Source organism: Oreochromis aureus, linkage group 14 (assembly GCF_013358895.1).
Source record: "Oreochromis aureus strain Israel breed Guangdong linkage group 14, ZZ_aureus, whole genome shotgun sequence".
Taxonomy (NCBI): Eukaryota; Metazoa; Chordata; class Actinopteri; order Cichliformes; family Cichlidae; genus Oreochromis; species Oreochromis aureus.
In genome coordinates, this window is record NC_052955.1 from 21,722,221 (window position 1) to 21,749,216 (window position 26,996).

At 40.7% G+C, this 26,996-nt stretch overlaps 1 protein-coding gene across 1 annotated transcript; it reads right to left on the reverse strand.

Annotated features, from left to right (window-relative positions):
* Positions 1-26,996, reverse strand: vps53 (VPS53 subunit of GARP complex). The gene is made up of 22 exons (XM_031743228.2): positions 26,843-26,996; positions 26,369-26,449; positions 24,692-24,741; positions 24,531-24,597; positions 18,775-18,861; positions 18,179-18,294; positions 17,685-17,804; positions 15,125-15,203; positions 14,878-15,021; positions 14,623-14,765; positions 13,955-14,096; positions 13,054-13,152; positions 12,830-12,924; positions 11,555-11,797; positions 8,455-8,602; positions 8,088-8,170; positions 7,910-7,988; positions 6,746-6,894; positions 6,581-6,650; positions 5,348-5,485; positions 642-746; positions 1-489 (listed from the first exon to the last, which is right to left on the reverse strand). Exons 1-22 carry the CDS (start codon positions 26,927-26,929, stop codon positions 319-321), a joined length of 2,496 nt encoding a protein of 831 aa, XP_031599088.1. The 5' UTR covers positions 26,930-26,996; the 3' UTR covers positions 1-318.

Consider the following 26,996-nt stretch of genomic DNA (forward strand, 5'->3'; position numbering starts at 1 on the left):
TCTCTGATTAGAGTTTAGTCAACAACTCAGCATTCTGCAAAAAAACACAAAACTGTGCAACAATGAAGTAATGTTACAAAACTCAGGCTTTAGTGTAATAAAACCACAGAAGTACATGACATGTGTAACAACATCAAACAGTAAAGGAAGTTTCCTCATAATCCACCCTCAGCTTGGGTAGGCATCAGTCAGAAAACTCAGTCAACTTTTTCCTCCTTCTCCACGACGACCGAACGCGGCACGATGATGGAGTCTTTGCGATGAATAACCGCAACAAAGTTGAAGGCCATGCCAGCCTACGCTTTTCAAGATGCGATTTCACAGCCTCTTCTTAATGAGCTTCTCTAGTTTGCGGATACGTGAGGATTCCTGCTCAGGGGTGGGGGTACTGAAGGACAGAGAGGGCCCGCCGTCTGCCCCCGAGGGCGGAGTGGGTAACCTTTGCCTGAAGAGCTCCAGCATGCTGCTCTGCTCGCTGCGCTTCAGGCCCTATGCAAACAAAATAAAAATAAGACACACACAAAAAAAAAGGACGCAGGATAACAATGACAGGTAAATGAACCTATGCAGCACAGCCTTATGGGAGATATCGTTGAAAGCTAGATGAGAAAATCCACAATGGCAGAGACTAGCTAACTGACCTTCAATTCCAGAATCTTCTGGAAGGTCTCAGGATTGCCATCAGCCAGGAGCTTGATGTAGTTATCAACAAACACCACCGGAGGTTCATGTGGGGCCATCACCACCTGCGGAAAAGTAGAGTTTAGGATTGTTGATGTCGCCTTCCCCTCCCACCACAACCACCAGCACCAATCGCCTTCCTGTGAGCCATCACACGATGACCCGAGAGATCTTTAAATGATCCCACATGGGGGCAGCTATGGGCCAAATGGGAGGAAAAGGAGGGGCTCCAGCTGATGGAGCCATGCAGTTCAAGCTGCAAACAAAGTTTAGATTATAGTTCTATATTTAGGCACTTCTCCTTCTTCACACCAATTACCTCAAGCACCAGTGGATCACCCGTAATTATTTTGGAGGTATAATGAGTCTGGGTGAAAATCATCTTTACTGAAGTTTAATGGGGCACAAATTTTCTGGATTTAATCCTCTTGGTTGCTTTTTTGTTTTTTTCCCCCCTACAACAGAGACTGGATGGAAAACGCAGATCGGTTAGCATTTCTTGAAGCTGCTACGAAGAAGGAAGACCAACACATGGCTGACAGACCACCCCAATTCCCATCTCATGCATACGCGTCCACAGAAGGGACCAGCTCACAAAATGTTTCTCCTATCCGCCACTTAACCGAGTCTAGAGTCTTTCAAGCTTTGGTTCCGTCTTCACTCGAGGTAAAATAAATGAGAAGACGAGCTGCGGAGGGAGTGAGCGAGTGGAGGAATCAGAAGCAAAAGAGGGAGCGAGTGAAGAGCAAGCATCAAAGGCTCAGGATCGTGTGGAATTCTCTGCTTTCTTACAAGCTCTACTGACTGAGTGATTTACTAAGCAACTGTCCTGGAGCCAGGCCAAGAGCAAGGCCTGTAGGGACCCTTGTAAAAAAAAAAAAAAGAAAGAGAAAAAAGAAACAAAGAAAGATGGAGATGCAGTTTAGAAGGAAAATGGGCATTAAAAGGGAGAGAGAAACAGAGTAAGCAGGGGGGAAAATTTATCACAGTGAAAAGGGTAGGGATGGGAGCTACCTTTCAAATACTCTCCAGAAAAGAAAAGAACTTCAAAAGTGGGAAAGAGACGGAGCCATGGCAGGCTGGGCTGGGTGTGGAAAACAGCCACGTCTCAGAGGCTTTGTACCGGCCAGGAGAGGCCGTCTCAGACGGACCAAAAAATTCCTATGCACTTTGAACATAACTAAGTACTGGCTCGCAAAACAGACAGCCCAAATAAAGACAGGTGACAAATTAAAGGAAAAAAACATAAGGAAAAATGACACACCCATTTCGGCAAATGCCGAAATGGGTGTGTCCATACGCCCATCCACACACAGAGAATCACAAAATGGGTTGATGAGTAAAAAAATAATGTGAACATATGCTATGACTTTGTCGTTAACAGGTTGCAAATGTGATCACGAAAGGCACTACATAATAACTCAGGCACATACACAAAAAAAAAATCGTCCTATCTGTAAAGCATGGTGGAGGGACCATTGTTGTTTAGAACGGTTTTGTTTTTGGACCTGTTGAAAAACAAATGATTATTCTGAGATAGGCAGGCTGGTGACCTAAAAAGCGGCTACAATAAACATCTCATGGAGGTTGCTCTTGATAACTGAGGTTCTCTAAGTTACCAAATTCAAGCATACCAGGGAGCAGATGGAATGATTCCTCAGTAGGTTTCATTTATTTTTGGCATATATCGTATATCATTTATTTTGTACAGACGTTATTTATTTATTGTGATTACTTCTTGGCCTTCTTTTAGCGCCAATGTGGGACAGTACCGCAATTTTGTTGTACTATTGTACAAATTATGAGTGTGCAGTGACAATAAAGAGGTAAACAAAAAAAAGCCTTATTTAAAATTTGATTAGAGTTCCAACTGAAATACTGGTAATTTTAAAAGGTTCAAACAAAAAATTATTAAAGACTCTGCAGTCACTCAATGTGGACTACCTGCCCCTACCTTTATAAATTAAAGAGCCAGAGTCTGAGACAAAATTGAGCAAAAAAGCAGAGCGAGTGCTGGATGTGTATGAATCACATCACCCGTGTCAGAAAAAGAACTCCAAGTAAATCATTATGTTGTTCCACTTGTGCTGTCTGTGAAGTGTTTGATAATCTATTAACCAAAACTCTACATCGCACATGCAGCTTGTTATGCTACTCAGGAGGCAAGCATAATCAATGTCTGCTGCTTTAAGTCACAGTAACATCTACTTGCAACAAAACACCATGGTTTTGATCTTCATTTGGTTCATAAATGTTGTTATTCTTATAATTCTAAGATCAGCTGATTTAAATACTAGCTATTTTAAACTCTTAATGTACCCCCATGGACTTCAAGTTCTCCAGGGTATAAATGAAAACTTGCAAAACAAAGCTGTTTCGGTTCAAAGAACTTAGACTGCACTTAATTAATTGACACGTACAAGGAATCTGCTTTAATCTCAGAGCTTTAAATACTTAAATTGCTCCTTTAACTCTCCCACTGAATTGCAGTTTCTCAGGAAGACGGATTTTAATTTCAAACCACAGCATCACAGAGTGTAATTTAAAACTATCGTTGAGGTTAGGCAGAGGCATTCTCGTATTGACCTCCTTTCATTGGGATTGTCTTTCAGAGGCTTCACTCTAAGCTCAAGGTGGAAGCAATTACCTACAAGGAACCTTGATGTTACACAAAGTCAATGCGTAAAATGTTGGATAGTACAAAAAGCTTCTCTTTACCGTCTAAAAATAGTTACAGTAATACATCTTCTTTACATATAGTTCATATTATCATTCAGTCTATTAAAAATACCCTCTTTTAATGTATTTACCGTGAATTTTCCTCAGCAGTTTGTTTGGTATCAAGTTTTTGGGTTTTTTGACATGTCTGCTGTATCAGATTTCTAGTCTTCGGAATGATTATTCTGTCTCCAGTTGTCACGGTAATCCATATAAATCAATCAAAGTTAGCAGCTATGTCTGTGAGAGCTTTCCACAAGCCATGCAGATCACATTCCAGCTAAAGGGGCCCACTGGCAGTCAAATTCAGGAAAAAAAATAAAAAGAAGCAGACAGTTGTGGGTTGATGTGAATGAATTAACATAATTCTATAATGTGAAAGCCTTCTTAATGTGTGGCAGATGAGTGGAAATGTACGTACGCACATTCAGGGCATTTATCAGGCAGACAAAGACAGGTTCTACAGAGGCCCCGTGGAACAGAGCGTATCCTTGCAGACAATGGGCTAAACAGACGATCGAATATGAAATGGTTAGAAGGGTTTGCAAAGACAGCAAATGTCTAAGACAAAACAAAGTTAGTGCGCCTGAGGGCCAGAATCTAAGCTAGGGTGTAAAAGCGTCATCAATCTAGACTATTTCTTATACAGTCTCACAGAAATCCACTCCCTTACTGGGAAAGCTTGGCCAACATAGCATGATCAGAGCAGGTCACACTTAATCACACATCAAGACTGTCCATCTTTCAGAGGAAAGACGGCCTCCTGAGAGCCCAAGAGGAAAATCAGGGACAGGCGGGTGTTTTCTACCCTCGTGGGACAGTTAATTAGGGCGAGATTAATCTATGGCATCCGCATACCAGTGTCCTCAGGAGCCTCATAAGGGCTGATTCCAGTGACTCCACTCCACAGCTGAAAACAACGTCCTGCATACAGCATGCCATTCTGCACGTGTGGGTGTGTATTTTTTCGCGAGTAGACACAAGGTTATAAGCATTTATTTATTTACTCACTCATACCTTTCCACTGGCTCAAAGTCAACCACATACTGAGTTAAGAGTATGAGCGTGAGTATTACGTTGGCCTGTTTAGCATTCATTAAAACAGCAGTGCATTAGATTCGTTCCTATTCTTTCATTACCTCCTGTGAGACGCTTTATTTTGTGGAAACATGCTCATAAAGTGTTAGTGTAAGTGGGGTTAAAGAGACAATTAAAGGACTGTTCTGCCCAAAATAAACTCCAAGTAGATAATCTGCTCAAGTGACTCAAGACAAACATTTAAAAGCTGGCTCGCCCGTCCAACCACAAACACTCGCAGGAGAAATGTTTGTTCAGTCTATTGTTGAGATCGGTGGAAAAGCAGTTAGCTGCAGGTCATGCCAGATTGTTCTCGGTTAAATGTTAGTGTCAGCACAAAAGCTTGTGTTTAACTTGATCTGTCAAGTTTCGACATCAAATCTGTAAAACGGCAAATAAAGGATAAAGAAAAAACCCTTTACACTGCACCTACATAAAAGGCTCTAACAGGCGAAGCCTTTAAAGGTCAGAAAATGAAGCTTCGGTTGTTAAAAAAAAAAAAAAAGGCCAGCAGGAATTTAGCCACCTAAGTTAAATATAATAAAATCTTAAGTGACCCATAAAAATTGAGTATCATTGATACTGTATTTAAGTTTAACTATATGGTATTTAAAGCTCTCATTTAAATCCATCGGTTTAAGATTGAAGCACATTCTTGGTTTATGCAAGAAGGGTAAACTGTTTAGATAATCACCAGCGGGCTAAGAAGCAAGGTTAAGTGGTTTTCCAGCATACATTTAAGGACGGTTAACTGCGATTGTTTTCATACTTGCACAAACATTCACTTGAAAGCTGCCAGGAAATACGTGCCTGAATCAAACAGCTGCACTGAAGTCAAGCTCACATTAATGCCACCCCTCCCACTCCTTACCTTAAGTATCATCTCTGCACGAGTCATGCCTTTAACCACTATCTTGGTGTAGCTGGCAGGTGCCTTGCGGAGCACCTGGGAGCCTATGGAGGGCAGATCCAACAGGACCGTCTTCAAGGAGTGAGTGTCGAGGAGAAGCTGGTGGGATAGTTTGCACAAGACTTAAACTCAGCCTTATACGATCAATCACAAGTAAATGTATCCAATCGGAGCCATAACTTTTTAGACAATTATAGTGGGGGGGGGGGGTTTCTGTTCACCACAACAGTGGATTTTAAATCAAACTATCATGATGTGACTGAAGTGTAGACTTTCAGCTTTAATTTAAGGGCTTTAAAATGGTTATGCATTAACTGTTTTAGAAATCAAAATCCAACATGCCCAGCTCATAACTGTGCCTCCACCATGTTTGATAGATGATGTGATTTGATTTAGATCAAAGCTATTTTTCTCCTTCTCCATCACTTTATTTTCCTATCAGTCTGATATCAGATCATTCAATAGAGGTTTTCTGGCAAACTCTAATCCTGAGTATAACCATTCATTTGCAACCCTATGTATTTATGTTCATACAGGAGTCTCTTGATTGTAGTCCTTGTTAATGATATGTCTACCTCTTTCACAGTTGTCTTGAGAAGGTAGGTGTATCATTTTCTCAAGAGTTTTCCAAGTCAAGAAAATGAGGATGTTATCAAGAAGGTTTTATTAACCAAGGAAAAATGTTGTGATAAACCATTTTAGTCGTTCTCAGTGGCCTTCCATGCCGTTGATAGTCATTGTCCTGGCCAGTACATTTACATAATACTTGAACGAATGTACCAGACTGCCACTCTTAAGTTTCTGATAGGTTGATTTTGTTTTTCCAGCCTAATGGTGACCGCCTTCACCTGCATCATCAACTTTTTGGACCTCACATTGAGTTTCAGAAAAGAAAAAAACCCCACTTAACTCCAGATCTTGTGTATGCTTTGTAATGAAATAACAAAGGAACAGGCCTCTCCAATTATTTTTTTATCCTCTGACTGGGGAGGATGACACATAAAAATGACTCTAAGTCCTACATAGTTAATGTAATACTTTTGTTAAACCCTTTAAAGTCATTTTAATTGTTTGGTTTTAAATCCCTTGTGGTGGTGTAAAGAGGCAAAGCTATAAAAACATTGCAAGGCCCTCATTGTATATGCATCACAACAGTAATGTATCTTAATACAGATTGCAATAAATGAAACTTACTTGTTCAGCTCCCACCATGCTGATAGGCTTACATCTAAACAAGTGGTTGATGAATTTGGGAATGAAAGAACTAAGGATAGAAAGAAATGAGAAATATATCAACAAACAGGAGCTTTCACACAGGGCTTAAAGAAAGAAGTGTAAATGTGTGTTTATGCACTGTACTTTGTGAACTTGATGCAGAATTGTGTGAAATATTTGCGTGTGGAGGCGAGATTGTCTCTGATAATTGGCACATTTTGTTTAATGTGCATTATAATGGATGTCACATAAGGACTCTGGTCACCAACATGCTCCACACTCTGCCACGGCATCTAGAGGCAGAGAAATAGAAGTTTAAGATATTTACCATCTGGTTAATACGATAAATCCTTTAAATGCACTGAAATAAAGATAACTTTACTGTTTTTCTTAATGAAGATTTTTGACAAACAGACATTCCCAAAACAACAATTTATTGGGATTTCTAAAAATACACTATACTGCCAAAAGTATTCGCTCGTCTGTCTTCACAAACATATGATCTTCAGTGACATCCCATTCTTAATCCATAGGGTTTAATATGACGTCAGCTCTTCAGGGAAGCTATTCCACAAGGCTTAGAGTGTGTTTATGGGAATTTTTGAGCCACACACTGATGTTGGACAAAAAGGCCTGGCTCTGCTCTAATTTATCCCAAAAGGGTTCTATCAGTTTGAGGTCAGGACTCTGTGCAGGCCAGTCAAGTTGTTCCCCACCAAACTCACAAATCCATGCCATTACGGACCTAGCTTTTTACACTGGTGTGTAGTTACGTTGGAAGAAGAAGGGGTCATCCCCAAACTGTTCTCACAAAGTTGGAAGCATGATATTGTCCAAAAGCATGAAGAGTTCCTTTCACCGGAACTGAGGGCCAAGCCCAACTTCTGAAAAACACCCTGCAGAAAGTCGGTAACCTCTGTGCACTATCTGCCTCAGCATCTGCTGACCCTGCTCTGTGATTTTATGTGGCCCACCACTTTCCCAGTCACTTCCACTTTGTTATAACACCACTAACAATTGACTCTGAAATATTTAGTAGCGAGGAAAATTCACAACTGGACTTACTGCACAGGTGACATCTTATCACGATCGCCTGCTGGAACTCACTGAGCTCCTGAGAGCGACCCGTTCTTTCACAAATACTTGTAGAAGCTGTCTGCATGCCTAAGTACTTGATTTTATAAGCTGTGGCCATGAAACTGATTGGAACAACTGAATTCAAAGATCTGAGTGGGTGAGTGAATACTTTTGGCAACGTAGCGTATTTACAATATGAGCTGAATGTGTGAGTGCATGATTGTGCTCAACCTTGCTCATAGCAGTTAGTGCGGGATCACAAGCAGCATCAAGATCCTGAACAAGCAGTTGGATACTATTTGAGATCACACTGTGAACACATAAAAAGGGAAATCGTCACACTCTTCACATAACAGCAGCTAGGCTTGTTTTTAAAAGAAATAAAAGCTGGTTTGCAGTCGTCACGTACGTGCTGAAGGTGTCCATCTCCCCCGTCAAATTGATTCTCTCTACCAAGACTTTATCTACCTTCTCCTTCAGCTTCTCTTCCAACTGGAACACAGACAAAAACATGAATGTGCGAATAAACAGACAAAAAAAAACAAACAAAAAAAAAAAAAAAGGTCTTTACTAAGAGAACATCAAATGTCTTTTTAAAATTGTCTGGGTGAAAGGACAGAATGGATGAAACCTGTAAGGCTTTAATCATGAGTGTTTTCCTGATCAAACGTGTCATTCTGTTAACTGTCACTATGATAGACACTATGCACGCTCCCAAAGGTATTTTTTTTGCTGATGAAGATCTAAGTTACATGATGCACCATATGTGTACATGCCTGCTGTGTTGTAGCCAGACAGTACTCCGCAGTGCTCAGAATGCTACAGATCAGGCAGAGCTCGTCTACAGTGAACTTTGCTGCTTCAGAGACTTCTTTTTCTTTCAACAGGCTGCTGATGGTAAGACCCCCGCTGTTAGTGCTGGATCTGGACAGAGATTGACAAAATGAGAGGGAGAAAATCAGCGGTAGAAAGAGATAAAACAGAAAGAGACAGAGGGGTCATGGTTAGTACGAGCAAAATACAAGAGGAGAAAAAAAATCTTTAAGGCTTTGTAACATACTTTACAACCCTATTAACAAAAAAATGTGCTCTGTAAAATGTATATCAATTGACATTATATTATATTTATTATGATATCACATCACCTCTTCTTTTAACAACACTCTATCAGCACTTGGGAACTGAGGTGACAAATAACACTTTCCCATTCTTCCTTGGTACAGAATTTCAGTGTTGTGGTATTTTATTTTTTTATGTGTGTAATTTATCAAAGGTTTTCAGTGGGTGAAAGGTCAGGCCTGCAGGCAGGTCAATTTAGCACCTGGACTCTGTTGAAATAAATGCAGAACATGGTGAGGCATCATCTCCCTGAAATCAGCGAGTATGTTGCTACAAAACGCCTAAATAGCTTGGTCAGGATTAATGTGCTGTCATGTTACATACACTAAAGCACTGAACACTATAATGGATGTTGGTTTGTGACAAGAAGAAAGATTTTTTTTTTACATTTTGATTTGTCAGACAACAAAACCGTTTTCCACTTATCCTCAGTGGATATTTCTGTTAATTTATATTTTTTCTTTGACTGGCTAAAATAATAATGATAATAATGATAATAATAATAATAATGATAATAATAATAATAATAATTATAATAGTCTACTGACAGGACACTGCAGAGCTCAGATGGAAGAAACACTGGGTGGATGAAGACTGTATCCCCATATATATGGAGGTTTGTGCAAGGAACAGAAATCAGATCCATGGCTGAGTATCGCAGGACTTGAGACTATGTGTGTGGGTGAAGCAGATCCAACAGGTACTGAGGGGGCAGGACATTAAGGGATTTATAAGTGAGAAGAAGGATTGTGTAAATGATGCGTGACGTGACCGGGAGCCAGAGGAGATTTATGGGGGTGGGGGGGCGATATGTTGTCAGAGCTTGGTGCGTGTTAGAAGCCTGGCAGTTGTATTCTGGACATACTGGAGTCTGTCCAGGGCTTTGTCAGATATCCAAAGGCATGGATGAGGGTTTCTACTACATAGTGAGTGATGGCTAAAGTTGAGAGATGTTCATTAGGTGGAAAAAAATGTTCTGGTGACAGATCTGATATGAGCATGGAATGAAACTGTTGAGTCTAGAATGACACCCAGGTTGCAAATTTCAGGGAACTGTTAGATGGTGCAACTGTCAATAATAAGGAGTACAACTCCTATCTTCCGGAGTAGGGCCTTGAGGACCAATAGCTCTGTTTTATTAATGTTGATCCTCAGTAGAAGTATGAAATTGTGGAGTCTAGAATGACACCCATACGGTTGATGAGTGATTGTGGGGGGAGCTCGGTGGAGGGTTTGCTATCAAGATAAAGTTCTGTGTCGTCAGCATAAGAATGGAAGCCAACAGCATAGCGTAGATGTAGATGGTAAAGAGAAAGGTTCCTAGCACAGAGCCTTGAGGCACACCGTGGTTAATTGGGGCAGATAGAGCAGGAGCCTCCCGTGATGACAAAATGTGTTCAGTTGAGAAGGTACTTATACAGCCGTGCTGTACCAGTTAGGCCAAGAAGGTCAAATATGAGTGAGAGAAAGACGGTGTGAGAAAGAAGGAATAAGACTGCTAAAGTGCTGTGGTGTGGAAGGGTACATAGAGCTCATGGCTGGATAGATCTTTCCAAGGTAAGAGCTGATGATGTCACTTATAAGGGGGCACAGAGCAGGTACCTTCTGCCTTGCACTTTTGTAATAAGTCCTGGTCATGGACTAAAATGTACTTTATTAAAGCACACACAAACACACCATTTGACAAAAAACTATGAATGTACAAAAAAAAAAAAAAAAAAAAAAAAAAGTAAATGAAAACGAAGACTGTGGCATATTGTTTGTGCTTGTATTGTATTGTAATTGAAATGTTTGTGGTGGGACTTCACATTGTTTACAATTTGAGACAATGGATTACTCTTTGCCATTAAGTTATGCAATATTGACCTCGGGATGTTTTTTTATTCTTCTTCATAAATCTAGCTGATGTGGATCCTCTTTTCTACTGAGCTTTAAGGAGAACTCCTTAAAAAAATAAAATAAAACACAGGTAAAAAAGCCATTATTATTTGTAACTGAGACTCAAATGTGGACCACTGGGCCAGTGAGACTTCACAGACGACCCAGTCATTAATAAATGTCAAAACAAAATATGTGCTTAAAACCACAACACAGCTCAACCTCCTTTCTAGGGCCTCTTCCAAAACCAACTCACAGCACACCACACCGGCCGGGTGTCTTTAAGTATACACACTCGCAAAGAGTCTGAGTGCATCTATGACAGTGTATGTATACAAGTCAGAACATGGTATGCATTAGTCGCCACGCTCAAGTGTGTAATTACAGTGCAAAGCATACTCTTTTGTGTGTGTGTGTACACACCAAAGCTAGTGATGAGTTCTTAAGTGGCCAGTGAGGCAGAGATGTTTTTGCTGGTAGCATTTTGGGTTTTGCCACAGCTTAACCAACTCCAGATTGCTTACAACACGCTATTCTCATTCATCAAACAGAGCGAGGACTGAGGATGTTAGTTTCAGACTGAACTGCTAAATGGTCCCAGCAACAGTATATGGGTGTGACACTCTTGTTTAGGAAATGGTAATCCCAAATAAATGTGTGTCATTGATGGAAACTGAAATATATGAGTAATTTTCAACAAAGTCTGATTTTTGTTTTTGTGTGGATTCAGCATCTTTAACAATGTCATGCTAGTTCTTTTTTCACTTATGTGTGAAGTGTTGCAGAGAACCACCTTGAGTGTCATGTTGATAATATAACTTTTACCAATTACATTTTAGACATCTCTTTTTTAATTTAGAAAACCTGAAACAGTCTTACTTAGGCAGGTTGCCAGAGAGGATCTTCCAGGCATACTCTCTGAGGAATTTCTGGAAGATGGTTGTGAGGGCTATCATCGGTTCTCCAGTGCTTAGTTGGGAGCACTGCACCATACACTTTTTGTAATAGACAAAGAGGTCAGCACAGCTGGGCAGTACTGCTCCACCCTCCTCCGTGCCAGCCTTGGGAGGGCCTTGTGCCCGGAAATCAGCCACAAACCGGTCAATCAGCTCACCCAGATTCCTGCAGAAATAGAAAAGAAAGCAAGCACCCATGCATGAATTGGGGTCTTGTGAAATTAATTAAATCAATTGATTACTAACAGGATTGTGTTTTTTCCCCATATATCGATTCATGGATGAACTAACAAGCAGACCGAGTCAGACGGATAAATAGGAGAAAATAGTTTAAGCATCAAAATAATCAGTGCTGCAGTCAACAGGTCCACAGCCAGTTGGTGTGGCCCACTCCTGCTGAATCAAGGAACTAAAGCCAAGGACAAAACAAGCAGGCCACTGTTCTCTTCTGCTATGTCCCACTGGGGACAAGCTGATCTGGCCGTTGCCTGTAAGGCCTTTGGACAGAACTAAAATGAGGCTGTAGCTGCAGAATAGGTCAATCCCATCCCCTTGGACAGACAAACACTATTTAACGCTCCAAAGAGCCAAGAACCAGGGGCTGCATGCAAGCACCACAGTTCCAGAACTGTTACAGGAGCCATCACCAACACTGGGGGAGGGGAGTGACTGACTGAAAACGTAAGGGTGGTGGTAAAAAAGTGAAAGGGGAGGTGAAAAAATAAGAAAACAGGCAGGAGGAATAAAGAGAAAGAAAATCAGACTTGGAGAAAGAGGGTTATAAATAAATAAAATATGGATCAAGAGAAACAAAACTGAAACATATATTACATAAAGGGGGCCTGAAGAAAGGCTACCAAAAAAGAAAAAAAAAAAAAACCATAAAGAGGTGGGAAAGAAAATAGGCAGATCTGCTGCGGCAGCACTTATTCAACCTCCCTCTCTCTTTCGCTCACTGTCTGTGGTTGTGGAGCTAATGGGAAACATTTATGCCACAGTGGATAGAGGAACAACGGATGGAAAGACAGAAAAGGGAGTGAAGTAGAATAGGAAGGAGGGGAAGGGGGGTCTGATTGATGAGTGGGCAATGGAAAAAGCATGCATGTGCCAGCTTTACGCACAACCTGCTCCCAATTCTGGGTTTGTGTACCCTGATCCAATTTGATCTTTCCTGCTTCTATAAGTGTGTGTTGCTCACTTGTCTTGGGATTCTATGTAGACGTATAGATGAGGTTCAAAGCATTTGGAGACAATGCCATGGAAAGGGTTGTCTGGAGCTTTGGGCTTCTTTGGCTAAAAGAATCAGAGAATAAAGGTGACAAGACATTTTAATTTAGCCTCAAGAAAGTTATTCATCAAAAGGAAGCAAGAGAGCACATTTACTTTGAAGAATGTCGATAAGGTCAATCCAGGTTAACTTACCTTAGTCAGATCTTCATCCTTTTCTGTGCCCGCCTCCTCTCCTGCCTCATCCTCCAGAAAGGGGTTAGTTGGGTCTAGTGGGCTGTCTGGCCTCTTCTGCTGTAAAATAGAATAATAGAGCATGTAATAGCTTGATTTTCACTGAAGAATTTGTGGCATATCTATTACATATTATTATATTAAATATAACAAAGCTCTTTAATATTAAATCCAGGATTTATCACCTTTTTGTCAGCACAGACCAGGCTTTCATAAATCTGCACCTCCAATAATTAAATTCCACTCAACCAAATCCCAGATTGAATAACCAAACCAGCACGGGTGTTAATTGAACTGAAGACAAGAGGGACTCTGTCTAGCCTAAACATTATCAGTCCTGAACAAGCCTGGCCTACTTGGCCATGGCAAAACTAATCACGCCCCTCATAATCCATCCATTTCTGTGTGTATCACTTCCACCTCCACATGAATGACCCGGATTAAAAGGTTTCTTTAGGCTGTGACGCACCAAAAAGCACTCAGTTTGCGTGTGAGCAATATTAGCTACAAATCAACAGTTTCATGTATATAAACAAGAAGGAGAATAAAAATTGAAGATATGTTTTGACTGACTGGGATTAATCTGTAGCCTTCCAGTTGGCTTAAACTACAACAAAGCCAACTGGAAATATTTCAACGAGTGTTAAGTTCCCAACTGGAGAGCACATGTTTTGCATCAGTTTCCCCTGTGAGAGTATTTAGACGGCTTTTCATATAACAAGAAAGGTGTGACTGAAGAGTGCTTTTAAGGTTGCAATTATGATCAAATTTCCTACATCTAAACTTTATTTGTACGTGGATATTTTTAGCCTTAAAACGTGTATTTTTAGGTGGGTATTGTTTGTCTGTGTGCTTTTCTTACTCCAGGTATGTCCGTCAAAGTGCATCCCGTGAAGCGTTTGGCCAGCAAGCCCTCAAAGTTTGTGGTCCTCTGAATGGCAAACAGAAGCAGTTTCACCTCAATCTCCTTAGCCCGTGTTCGCATCACTTTGGCTAGCTCAGCCCTTTGGGAGAAACCAAAAACACACACAAAACACGGACATAGTGTCAATTTGAGCGCGTTACCTCTAATTTCTATAATTTGACATCCCAAAATGTTTGACACTGCTGCAATTTTGGCCAGATGTTTTTCATTCCCAGTAGCAACACATGGTGCCCGCTTACTTCTACGTCTTCTCATGTAGTGTAGGGGGGGAAAAAACAGAGACTGAGAAGTGTTTCCCACTAGGTCACTGCTCATGTAGGCCACCTACGTCAACTGCGCAGAAAGTTGTATCGGATCCCGGAGTCAGGCCTGGCACACCATAACAGCGGGGTTCTTTTCATAAAGCCGAAAAGTCCTAACAAGCAATTTCTCGATTTCTGCCTGGATAATTTAATTCAAATTCTTCTCGGCTGGACAGACACACAGTGTTCACTAATCAGCATAGATTAGACCAGTTATGCACAGTGTAACTCATAACCTAATTTTTGTGTCAACACATGCCTCCAGATGGGTTTTAAATCCCAGGTTTTACTGTACGTCTATACCTGGTGATGTGGCAGAACTCCACAGCGATACGCTCCGTCATACACCACTCTTCAGGAAACATGCGTCCGTATTTTTCTTCATAGTCCAACAGTTGGCGCTTGATCCAAGCATAGCGCCGATCGATCTTGTCGAGCCAAGCAACCTGTTAAACAGGGACAGTTATTTCTTTTAGAATGAGATCTGACCTGGTTCCCCCTCTCTATTATGGAACCATACAGTAAATAAAAACCCATTTTTTCCTCCCCAGTTCTTACGTCTTGATTTTCCTGGAAGAGGACCAGATACTCGGAGAGGTGCTGCCTAATAAACTTCTTGATGATCTCTTGTTTGATGCGTGGGTCGAGTACATTTGCCACCTGACAGGCATCCCTCAGCACGTTACTGGGCCCACCTGGTCTCTATAATAATAGTTCGGGACATGAAAAATGTGTTTATTCTAAAACAGAGGTAGATAAGGAAAGTAGGCACATGAAAATGGAGAGTTTGGATGGAGATATTTACCTTCGAGCCCTGTGAGGGGAAGGCTTCTTCAAAATCTGCCAAGATCTGAGTCCCCAGCTCACTCTGTGCCGCCTTTACTCTAGAGAGGTCAAAAATGGTCACTGACCAATTAACTGTTATCTCAGTCCATTTTGCTGAAATTACAGCATTTTAATGTTAGCCTCTAAAAATACTGAACAGAGTACAGAGGCAGACATATTTCGGTTCACTAGCTACTGTGACTGAGACCTTTCATGACTAACAGCCAGTTAGCAGATCCCTTATTTAAGTTCTTGTCCAAAAGTCAAAGGGAAAAACTTTTTACAGCCGTCAGCCTTTCACATAATGACCAACTGTGTTTTTGAACTGCTACAAAAAAAATAAAAAATAAAAAACTCAACAGGGTAAAATACTTTCAAAAAATATTAAATAATAAATAAAAAGGGCAGTTTGGCTGTTCCTTGAAGATGTTTGTATCCGCCTGCAGACATCCAAGCCAGGTTAAGTACAGCATCCAACGGCACGACAGTCATTTCAAATAAATATCGAATTTGGATGTTGTCTGAACATCTACGGCTGTCCTGATTGGCTGCAGAACATAAGACTCTAATTATAAAGGGACTCCACAGCTCACAGTGATTTCTGTGGCATCTATCTTACCACAGTTGAGCAGTATGACTCAGACAGGGGAAGAAAAAAAAAAAAAAAAAACGAGGAAAAAAAAAAAAAGCATTAAGCGATAAAGTGAGAAAGGCTTATTAAAAAATAATCAAAGTTAAACTTGCTCAAAGGTGACAGCTACACTGGCTCCATTTAGTCACGGTTCAAAGTACTGTCTGAACAAAAAAGGTTAATTTCTCAGTGAATTAAATAGAGGAATGTCAAAGAGAGCCTGTCACATAGCTATAACGTGCATATTAGCCGGTTAAGTTGACATTTTTCGAACAGGATTTTATGAAAGAAAAAAAAAAAAAAAAAATTGAACCGAAATATCTGTTTTGGGTTTTTTTTAGATTTGAAGCAGTGTACATGTTTTTTCATTTAACTTCGTTAAACCGCACTGCCTGAAGAAACCTTCACATTTGTCTGAAATTATCTCCACATTCAAATTCCAGTGTTTTTTGTCACTCATGCCACCTTTGTACTTCGCATGGGATCCCTAATCCCTTCTCATATACCCATTCTTGTTCATGTTTTATCTGTGCAGCATTCTCTTGTCTGCATCTGCCATCTGTGGCTGTGCGGTTGCAAATGTGTATTCCCCAGCGGCTACAGTCTGTGTAGGCCGTGTTTCTCTAGGAGAGGTCTTGATACTTTCTATTGACTGTCCAGCATCCAGCTGTCAGCCCTGCCTTCATATCTTCCCTCTTCCCCATGTCTTTCCTCTCATCCTTCTCTCCAGCAGAGTCACTTCTTCCACGCAGCTGTTATTTGGTATGAACACTGTCTACCACACCTCAATCAAAACAGAACAGAAGGTCATCTTATTATGTTTTTTTGTTTTTAGGGATCAGCTGTTGCTTTGAACCTGAATATTAAACAGCTTAATATGTCCCACACTGATTCTGGTGTTCTTGGAAAATATTAGTAAAAATGGAAATTTGGGAAGAGCTTTGTGAAACAACAACAGCACAGCTAAGAACTGTGCCTGCACGTCTTTGTCTTTGTGTGTGTGTGTGTGTGTGTGTGTGTGTGTGTGTGTGTGTGTGTGTGTGTGTGTGTGTGTGTGTGTGTGTGCGTAAATCTCTGTGTGAGGCAACCTTCAGATATTGGCATGACTGACTCAAGACTGAACAAACATCCTCAAATGAAGAATTGCGTTAGAGGTACGAGACTGATGAGTGACACCACAAGAACGATTAATCTCAAGAACGTGGTGTGAAAAAATGCTTTTTCCACACACATACGCAAAAGGAGTACATGGAGATAAAAACAGCCTCAGAAATAGTGTGTCCCTTCTCTCTCACAATGGAAGAAATTCTGGCATAATGCAACCCTATTCAGTGAGTTTCCTTCCCGCGTTTCCCTGTATGTGTGCAATATCTGCATAAACAGGATGCAATAAGCAACATACTTCATCTACTAGTGTAACCACTTTTCAACTGTTTTTCAGCTGTAAGGAGAAATCACCCCGTGGCTACTAAAAATGAGATCTCGAGTTGTGCTTCTCAACAGATTGCACATATGAGCTTGAACTCAAACACTGAATGTGCTTAAGAGCTGCTGCAATGCAGTTGGCTGATTAGATATTTGTGTTGACAAGCAGTCGAAAAGCTATTCCTCAAAAGCGACCAGTGAGTATACAGTATAAGGTTAATCATAATTTGGTCAATTATAAAACACATTAACATATACAAAAAAATAGTGTTTTTTTTCCTTATAAATGCATGTGGTAGGAGCCACGACAAATAAGCTAAATACACAGAACTTTGTTTCAGTTTAGATAAAGTGTGACTTAAAAGGACAGGAAGCAAAGCAAGTATTATAGCTATAGGTATATGCATTAATGAGCAGCTGAACACATATACCTTATAAAGTGAACTAGTGTGTGTGTGTGTGTGTGTTCATTCGTATAAGTTACCTCTCTGATAGCTGTCTGATCTGGGGTATGCCCATATACTTGTGGAAATGTTCAAGCACGTTGACCACTCCCTGCAGCAAGTTGGCCACCTCACCATACTGCCTCTTTCTGGTCATGGCTCTGGAACATAAAATGTGTGTAAGTATAACATTTTTAAAAACTATCAAAACCTGTACTCTGTAACTGCAGGTGTAAAGTAGTTGGGCCAAATTTCTCCATAAAATGTGCATCCAAATTGGTCCAGCATAATTCTAGCAGCATGATACTCGCTGTATATCGTGCAGTTATTGCTTCTGTCTATATTAAATGAAGATGAAATGTTCTTGTTTCAGTTTCACATGCTGCAGAAGCTTAAAACATGTTTTTCTGCACCACTTATAACACTGTAGTAAACCCAGCTGTACCATGGGTGCAGATCATACACTTATAAATCACTCGTTATCATGACGGGGAACTTTCTGAGTATTTCTGTTCCTAGATTTAAGTGTACCTACTCTAAAGAGTCGACACCCCCCGCCAGCATGTGCAGGTGGTTCAGGGTGGTGATGGAAGTAGTGAGGTGGCGCTTGGCATGGTCCAACTGCTTTATGTCCCTCGTTATCTCCTTGACCTGTGCGGGAACAAGTCAGACAGGACAGGCAAATAACCCACAAGGAGAAAGGGCGGGGAAAACGACATGGAATGAAGGAGGAGGTCAATGCACACAAAAGGGAAAGGAAGAAGCACAAAAAAGGTGAGTGCGCCTTGTGATGCAATATGCCAAAAAGACACAGAGCAGGGTAAACGGCACACCCACTGCTTTGAGAAACTATTTTTGCCTCCTAAGGGAGAGTCAGCTTGCCACTCCTCCCCCTCACAATCCCATCCCATCTTCTTTGTAAACACTCATCCTACTGGCCTTCCCTGGACTCTTGTAACACAAAGACACATGGACGGCACATTACCTGGACTTTAAATAACTTGCCCCACTGTCTCTCTTGTAACAAGGAGGATACAAACGGTAGCTCCCATCTGCTAGGGTCAAATCCCCAGTGAGCTTCAGAAAGCTACCTTTGTGTGTTTGTATACATGTGTGTGTTGTTGTGTGTACCATTTGTTCAGACTTCTCAGCTTTGTCCTTGATGTCTTTGATTTTTCCAAAGAGCTGCTGGATGGCTATCTGGGCCTCCTCCAAAGCCTGCACAATATAAACAGAGCAACATGATAAGAAGACTTCTACTGCGTAAGAACCACTAAAACAATTAATCTCACACACTATTTGCATGCCAAGGTTTGACCAAGTGGAGAGAGCTTGCTGCCTGGTCAACCATTAGAGCAGAATACATAACAAGAGGGGGGGAAAACCAAAAAATGTTTGGTGCTTCTTCATGAAGTACAATGTTGTCTCCACCATCATGCTAAGAGCGAACAACAGACAGATCGCCCCCCACCACACACACACACACACAGAAAAAAAAGCAACATACAAACAACTCAAATTCATTAGCAGAGAAGATGGAAAGTCTGTTAGGAGCAGATGGTAAATTGTGATTTATTCTTTTAGCAAACTTTTAATTAAAATCTGTCACTTCAAATAAAAACATCAACTTTCTAATAAATCAAAAATCCAAAAGTAAGCTTCACTTCTAATGATGTTTTGTTGTTAGAAGCAGGTGTTGGCTGGAATATTTGTCTGTCATTTGCAGTTGTGGGTCAAACTTTCATGGAATTTGTTTTGAAATTAATTAATCTGGTCTCAACACTGGCTTTGGTCCAGGTGAAAAACGATCCCGCTAATGCCTATTCCCAGCTCTGGAATGGAGCAATGTCAAACATACTAATTGTGTGTTTAACTGACACGCTAACTAAATATCTGACATTGATAGATCCTAAGTTGACACATATGCCATAAGGCTAAGCACTGCATAAAGGCTGTCACTAAAAAGGCTAAAGACATCATTAGCAGATTTAACTGCCTATTAAGCCAGGGCAGATTAGATAATATTAGACAGTGAAAATTGTCAGATAGCTGAGGTGCCATTCTAATATTCCCCCATCATCTGACATGGCAGCTGTTCTTTGATGGTCCAGATTTTGCTCTGACATCTGACGCCAAGGTAACAGGCTTCATTTGGCCCGATGCTGTGGCGGCTCTGCAGAGGCAGCTTCGACTGTCCTCGGACTCTTTTGCACACAAGGAATGCTAACAGCCGGCGCCAGCTGTGCAAGGAATTTACCACTTTTAAAAGCACCTCTGAGAAACAAGTGGACATCGAGTTAACAAACGCACACAAAACTGTGGCTGCACCACCAACAACCACCGCATAGACATATAAATACAGCTTGCACTGACAGCAGGGGATTAATTTTCCTTCTTGTTTGGTGTCAAAGAGCTGTGATTACTGACAGCCTCCTAGAGAGGCATTCAGCAAAGTAAAGATGACACACTATGACCAGTTCAAGTAGTCACGAAACACTGATTTGGCCTTTAATCCTACAGAGGGTGTTTTAACATGAAAGTTCTTATATTAAAACGGCATCTAGCTATCCATCCAGCCTCTCATGTATCCTTTCCTTTGCTTTTTATGCAAGCGAAGTAATTAATTGGAAAAAATTAGAGGTTAAGTGATCCCTCTTTGATCTGATGTTTGGGAGAAAGAAGTGCCACTGAATCTTTAAAGAGGATCCCTGGAGCACATCTTAAACAAACCAAGTGCGCTACAAGAGGCTTAAACTTCCCAAGCTGAAATTTGTCGCTCATGCAGACTCAGCTGAGTCAATCTGGCTCGCTTCCTAGCGCTCATTTCCTGTATTTAGCCTTGAGGAAAGCTGAGAGAGACCACTGCCCAGCAGGCGCCTCCATGCCAGAGATGTTATCTGCACTCACAAAAACACGCACATCCAAACCAGTGTGTCCCTAACATGCAATAAGCTGCACATGTTCCATAGCGCACAGAGACTGCATTATGGAGAGCAGACAAGAAGCGGAGACCTTCGTTTCATTGTTTGAACGCAGTTGGGATGCATTCTACCTCTCCCTCTGGCAGACTCGGAGTAGCGTTTAAAAGTAAAGGGCATATTTAATGTTACTTTTCAGTTCTGCGCCAAACACAATAAATCTGATCAACAGCTGAAACGCTGCCTGAGCAGCTTTCGTGTACATTTCAGCGAGACAATTTAGACAGAGGAGAAAAGCTCAGGAAATCGCCACTCATGTTAAAAAAGGTTTGCTATAGCCAAATGTAACAGAAAATAATATCAAAGGCAGCATTTTTCAAACGCACTCTTGTGTATTTAAGAGTGGCCAGCTACTATGCTGCTTCTACTGTTTTTCTTCAGAACTTCATCTGCACAAAACTGTAAAACACACACAGTGAGATAGTTTCAGGACTGCAGAAGTCTAAAGATGAAAGCATGGAAACTACAATAAAAGAGCCAATTTAGAATGAACATTAAATAACAATCTAAGGCAACTCAATAGGAAGATAACCCAAAAGTGACATAAATATAATATGCGTATAACACCGTGCACAGAGACTTACTACGGTGATCCAAATAAAAAAGACACCAGAATTTCTAAAAACAAGAGTTTTCCTTTGATTACTAATATAAACAAGTTAAAATTTGCACTTATTGTGCATAACTGCTGCCAGGAAAGCATGACGTGGTCTAAGCAACCCAAGGAAAGCCTTCCTCCATCCTTTATGGGGTTTATACAATCATCAATTAAGCACGCACAACATCCAAAGATTCAACAACGACAGCCGCCACCGACAGATTATTGTTTCAGTGCACCAGCCACTCCACAGCAAATCATTATTTGAGTCTTTACCTCTACCAGCCACTTTTTCTTTGTCATTTAACCATTATTTGGATGGTGGCTGATGCCAATTTGCCATAAGCCTAAACAGCAACCAGTTAACAGGACTGTGAATGGTAGGCAGAAAAGATAACAAATATTTGATCTTCAATTCGAACCCATGCAAAACAAAATGATTTAACGTCCTTAATTTTCATTACAGAAAAATACAAAATAACCTCTTCATTAGTGCTATGGCGTTATAATCAGATGACTGTGGAGCAGGTGTGCGTGCAAAAAAACCCTCATTCCCATGACAACGAGCAGGCGAGAGGATGCAAAGACAGCTGTTTGTGGTGGGAAACTTGCAGGCTGGTAAACAAAAGCTGGTAAATTTAAAATATAGCTAGATTAGCAAAAACATCAAAATTAAACTTTATCATTAGCATGTTAAATAATAGCATCTGTAATACTAAGTCATGCATGTAAACTACATATGAGCACTGCTGTCATTTCTTTAGCTAATGGGAGCAATCATCCTAATATAACCGAGTTTGTGCTGATAAAAAAAGAAATGCATTTGGCTAATTGAGTGTCTTGTGCAACATCCGTCGTTATTGTTTTAAAAAAATAAAGGCAAGTAAAGTAAAACTATTGTTTCATTTTCTTTACAAAGATGCAGATTCTTGATCTTATGGGTCCTATTTCACAAGGTTGCCAGCTGAGGATCTGCGAGGTGTCAAACCAGAAACTCTGATGCTCTTGTCCTCTTACTAACTCTCTCTCTATTCTCGTTAGAGCCAGTTTGCACTGTTTTGGAAGGAGCGGTGCACATGTATGAAAGGTTCACTTTTTGCAGTTTCCTGCAAGGAATAAATTTCATTTTTTACACTGAGCAAACCCTGACAAGTTTCAGATTAGCCCTTTTTCTGGGCATTTGGAGACTAAACTAATTAGAGAAAAAGTTTTCTAATGATCAGTTAGTCTTTAAACGTGGCAAATAGCCGTCGGAGCACAGATGACACTGGTGGTTGCAGAAAATGGGTCTTTGAGCACCTGCAGATATTTTGCTAAAAAAAGCTAAACGGTTTATGATGATTAAAAATAATCATTTACTACATTTTTGGAAACCCACTCATTAAAATCAAAAACCTAATCTGATTGAAATGCGTTTGATCTCATGCACTTCTGGACCATTCGTGCCACAACTGCTATCTACAGATCTCTCCTGGACATTTGTGCTACAACCACTCGCACAGTGCACTCTGTAATTTCAACCTGGTCCTCAAACATGTGCAGAGAGAGAACATTAAGTTGCGTTTCGAATGACTCAAATACTGCGTCGAGGATCATCGCTGCTTATGAGAGCACAGTCTTTGGCTACAATCCAGAGACTAAACACACATTTTCAGTTTAAAGGTTAAGCCTAAAGTTAGTTAGATGTCACATCACACTCGAGTGATGAGTGTGAAAACATTTACAGGGTTGCGCACTGTGAATTTTCCTCGAAGCTTTTAAAATCCTAAAAACACAATCTTCAATTATCACCCAATTTATTCACCCATCTGTATCTCCCCCTACCTTCCAATCAGCTTCAGTAAAATGAAAGTTGGAGGACATGGCTTTGACTCACTGGATGACATCCAGCACATATTACAGAGACAGGTGCTAGGGGACCAAACTGACTTTCTAGGGACAGATTCATAAACAGCAGCTGCACTAAAGAGGTCTAAAAGTGCACAATAAGATGGTTTCTGTGGGCTCACACCTGGTATATAAAAACAAAGCCAACATTTAAACAGTTGGTGAAGCCACCAGCGCCGTGCTTTGGTTTAAACCCTTACACTATAACAAAGTCTTAAAAATAGTGACAACTCTTAAAATATATTGAGAGATAAGCACTGCATGTGCGAAACATCAGCTCTTGTAGTCACCAGACTCTGACCACTAAGGCAGTCACATATCCATACTCGGTCAGCACAGTGACAGTCTAACTCTACAGAAACTCCAAAAAAACTCAGTTGAAGTCATACCCAGACTGCCTCAACTTTCTCTCTCTTCCTAATGTGCTCACCCCATCCTTCATTGTAAATATTACTATCTTGGGTTTCAACTGGAGGAATGCACCGAACTCAGTGAACAAGTTTGGTCAATAGCAGAAATAAGAAAATTGCTGATCTTGTCGTTTTTACTCTATTGCTGTCTGCATGTTTCAGTTGCCCTCTTGAAATGCACACCCCTCCATCTTTCCATCTGCAGAAAGGATTTTCCCCCTGGAAAAGTTGGAATGGCTCTGTGGGGTTGGAAAAACAAAGTAAAATTATTGTGTGAGACTGTTTAATGTTATTGGTCTGGAGGGGATTTAAAGTGTTTCCGCTACCAAACAGTAGCTAACTGGGAAAGACGCGGCCACCGGGCCAGACTACCTGACGACAATGCACACCTAATCGCATGAACTGGTCAGAACACGCAGGGCTCACCCACCAGGTGTCACATTCACTTTAACAACTCTTTGACTTTGCAAGGACCTGGATTAAATCAGGAGGCGCCGTTCTTTTGTTTTGTTTTGTTTTTATTTTCCAGCCATGATCTCTAAAGAAAAGGCAAAGAATCCAAACCCTGGGTTTTAAAGAAATCAAAGTATTTACATAGGGGAATCTATTTCACAGACGTGTTTTCCGTAAAGAAGGGGCAGTGCGAGCTGCGGGAATGGATCTGAGTCATATTGTCCTTTTCCATGGAAGCAATATGGAGAGACGAAAGAGAAGGAGAGGGGGAGGGGCAGCGTCTTCTGGGTTTGTTACAGCCACTGGCACCCTTTTAACTTCAGGAGAAGGATGCAAGCCTGAACACCACAACTAATGAACGAACATGTTATGTATGGGCATAATTACTTTCCTTCGTCTCCCCCAGTAGGGATTACAAGTTCTTCAGTGTGTGTTTTAGCATCGATTTGTGAGAAACAGCGGTGCATAATAATACACACCTACTATACATATCAATTTGCCTCGGGGGACAATTATATCAACATTTCCAAAACAAAGAATTATTTAAGCAGGTCAGCTTACCTGTCTGCCATCTTGGCCTACATTGGTTTGGCCTCTCACAACTGTCCTGATGTTGTCATCCAGACGCCTGCCAAATGTGACACAAAAGAGCAAATTATTCACACTGAGGGCAAGATACAAACAAGCAGAAAAAATTGACTGAAATCTTAACACTAACTCACCGGATCTTCAATCGAATTTTGTTTACCACATCGTCGATATTAGCCAAGGACTGATGGAAATACAAAGACACGAAATCAGGGAAATATAGAGTGAATTTTCCCAACACATGTGAAAATCTGTGCAGTTGGACATTGACTACTGTTTTTCTAAGTTCCTCCATTTTCCTAACTATGTATCATTTCACGTGTTACATTTAACACAAAACAACACTGAGCATTAACCCATACGCAGCTGCTTTTCACAGATTTGTGAAAAAAACAAGCAGATAGCTTTGTCTCAGAAGATATAGTCAGTTCAGTAGATCTACACAGGGCTAGTGTAACTCCTAACCTAACTATTATACATATAACACAATAACATGAAAATGCCTCCACAACTATGCTCACCACTGCAGTCTTAACACAAACTATAGGGTTACAGTGACCCCTTATGGAACTAGAGTATACACATGTATGATATAGATGGTTTAGATTTAACTGGTGCAAGAGGAACAAAACAAATTAATATGAAAAAAAGGGATAATTTGCCAAATCTATCAGCCCATATTTCAACCACAGCTGCAGGAAAAGCAACAATAAATTTTAATCTTTTCTTTTTTGTATGCCCTCTATGTCTCACTGTCAGGTTTCAAGCAATCATCGGAGCCATGATTACTCACAATCATAACTGTACAGTTCTTCTCTCATGACCTTCTTCTCACATTTAATCACATTTAGCAATTTCAGCAGGACACTGACACACTTCAGTTGCATTAGGTTGTCACTTTGGGACCCTTAGTATAGACCAATACATCGGCAGGACGGATATATTGGACATGATAAAAAAAAAAAAAAAAAAAAAGAGTCCTCACCAGGTCTAAATACAAGTTAGTAAAAAAAAATTAAACCAAAATGAAGAAGGACAGTGTCACAATTTCAGTACACCCTATTCAGTAGCTTGTAAAACCAAGTGTTTTCTTAGATTGTTGTGGAAGACTTTGAGCCCACTCTTCTTTACAACCTTGTTTCAGTTCATTGAGGTTTGCAAGCACTTTTTTATCCTCAGCTCTATTAAAGTCTTGCCACAGCATTTCAGTCAAGTTGATGTCTGGACTTTCTTTTTCTGTAAGCATTGCACGGTAGGGGTGAATTTGCTCAAACGTCCGGTTCTGGGAAGCCTGGCAGCTGTCTTGAATGTGTTAATTTTTTCTTTCTTTTTGTACAATGATGGACTTGAAATTGCATAGAAAATTGTTGAATCTAATTTGCCCATAGGTGCGAATGTGAGTGTGAATGGTTTCCTGTCTCTCTGTGTTAGCCCTGCGTCAGGTGTCACATGTCCTGCCTCTCGCCCTATGGTAGCTGGGATAGGTTCCAGATGACTATACTCGCAATACTACGACAAACATTCCCGGCTGTGTGATTGGCTTGAATATTTAAAGCCTAAATGCAGGAACCTACTTCCAAATGGGTCCTGTTACTCTGCCCGCTAGTTTAAAGCTCCAGAGTAGAATGGGATCATTTATTGTTCATTCTACATTATAAGTAACACCGGGACGTTTCCCACTGTGGCAAATGAGAACATGACTCATAACTTAAAGATTATCACTTTAATTGTGTCAGTCTGTGTCTGGATAATCTCTATATATGTGTAGGTGAAAACCTGGCTGCAATCAGTTGTGTGGCACTTCAGTGTACCTGCTCGGTGGGGAAAAGTGTGTTGATGTATTCCACAGCATTGAAGTCGGCTCTATCCAGCGGGTCTTGGCTGGGGAATACCTTGCACACAAAAAACAAACAACGTTTGGTCGGAAACTCATTTCACACGGGCTCACCGACAGATACTTTGTTAAATGAGTTGTGATGTGATGCTAATTATTCATATTCATATATGATATCCTAACATTAACACCAAAATCAGATAAAAGGTAAGGCTAACGTCGTAACGTTAAAGCGACCATAGTTTAATTACTTGACATGCCTTGCAAGCCAAACACTGTTAATATTACGGTCAGCTTGGTCTTTAATAGCTAGCATTCTTAGTCCAGCTTATTACCCCACTGTAAGCCCGTAGGATGGTTAGCCTACCTGCTGAAAGCTGTCAACATATTAGCAAAGATTAACAACAACAGGTTACAGAGAAATGCTTCAGTAACGAAGTCAAGCGGTTACCTGTTCAATGGCTAGCTGCACCTCTGGGGTTAGATGCAAAATAGCCTCTAGATCTTCAGCAAATTCAAATTCTTCTTCCTCCATCATTGTCAAAACAAATCCAAAGCAAAGACCTCTTCGGGATATCACTTCCTGGTCAGGAGGCTTCTGGGAT

Bases quoted from the DNA above. Each gene is read 5' to 3' on its own strand.
- vps53 (XM_031743228.2), bottom strand. From the start codon at position 26,929: ATGATGGAGGAAGAAGAATTTGAATTTGCTGAAGATCTAGAGGCTATT. The intron at 18,295-18,774 runs GTACACACAACA...GTTCCCGCACAG, and splicing joins CTGAGAAGTCTGAACAAATG to GTCAAGGAGATAACGAGGGA. The intron at 17,805-18,178 runs GTAGGTACACTT...TTTATGTTCCAG, and splicing joins GGGGGTGTCGACTCTTTAGA to AGCCATGACCAGAAAGAGGC.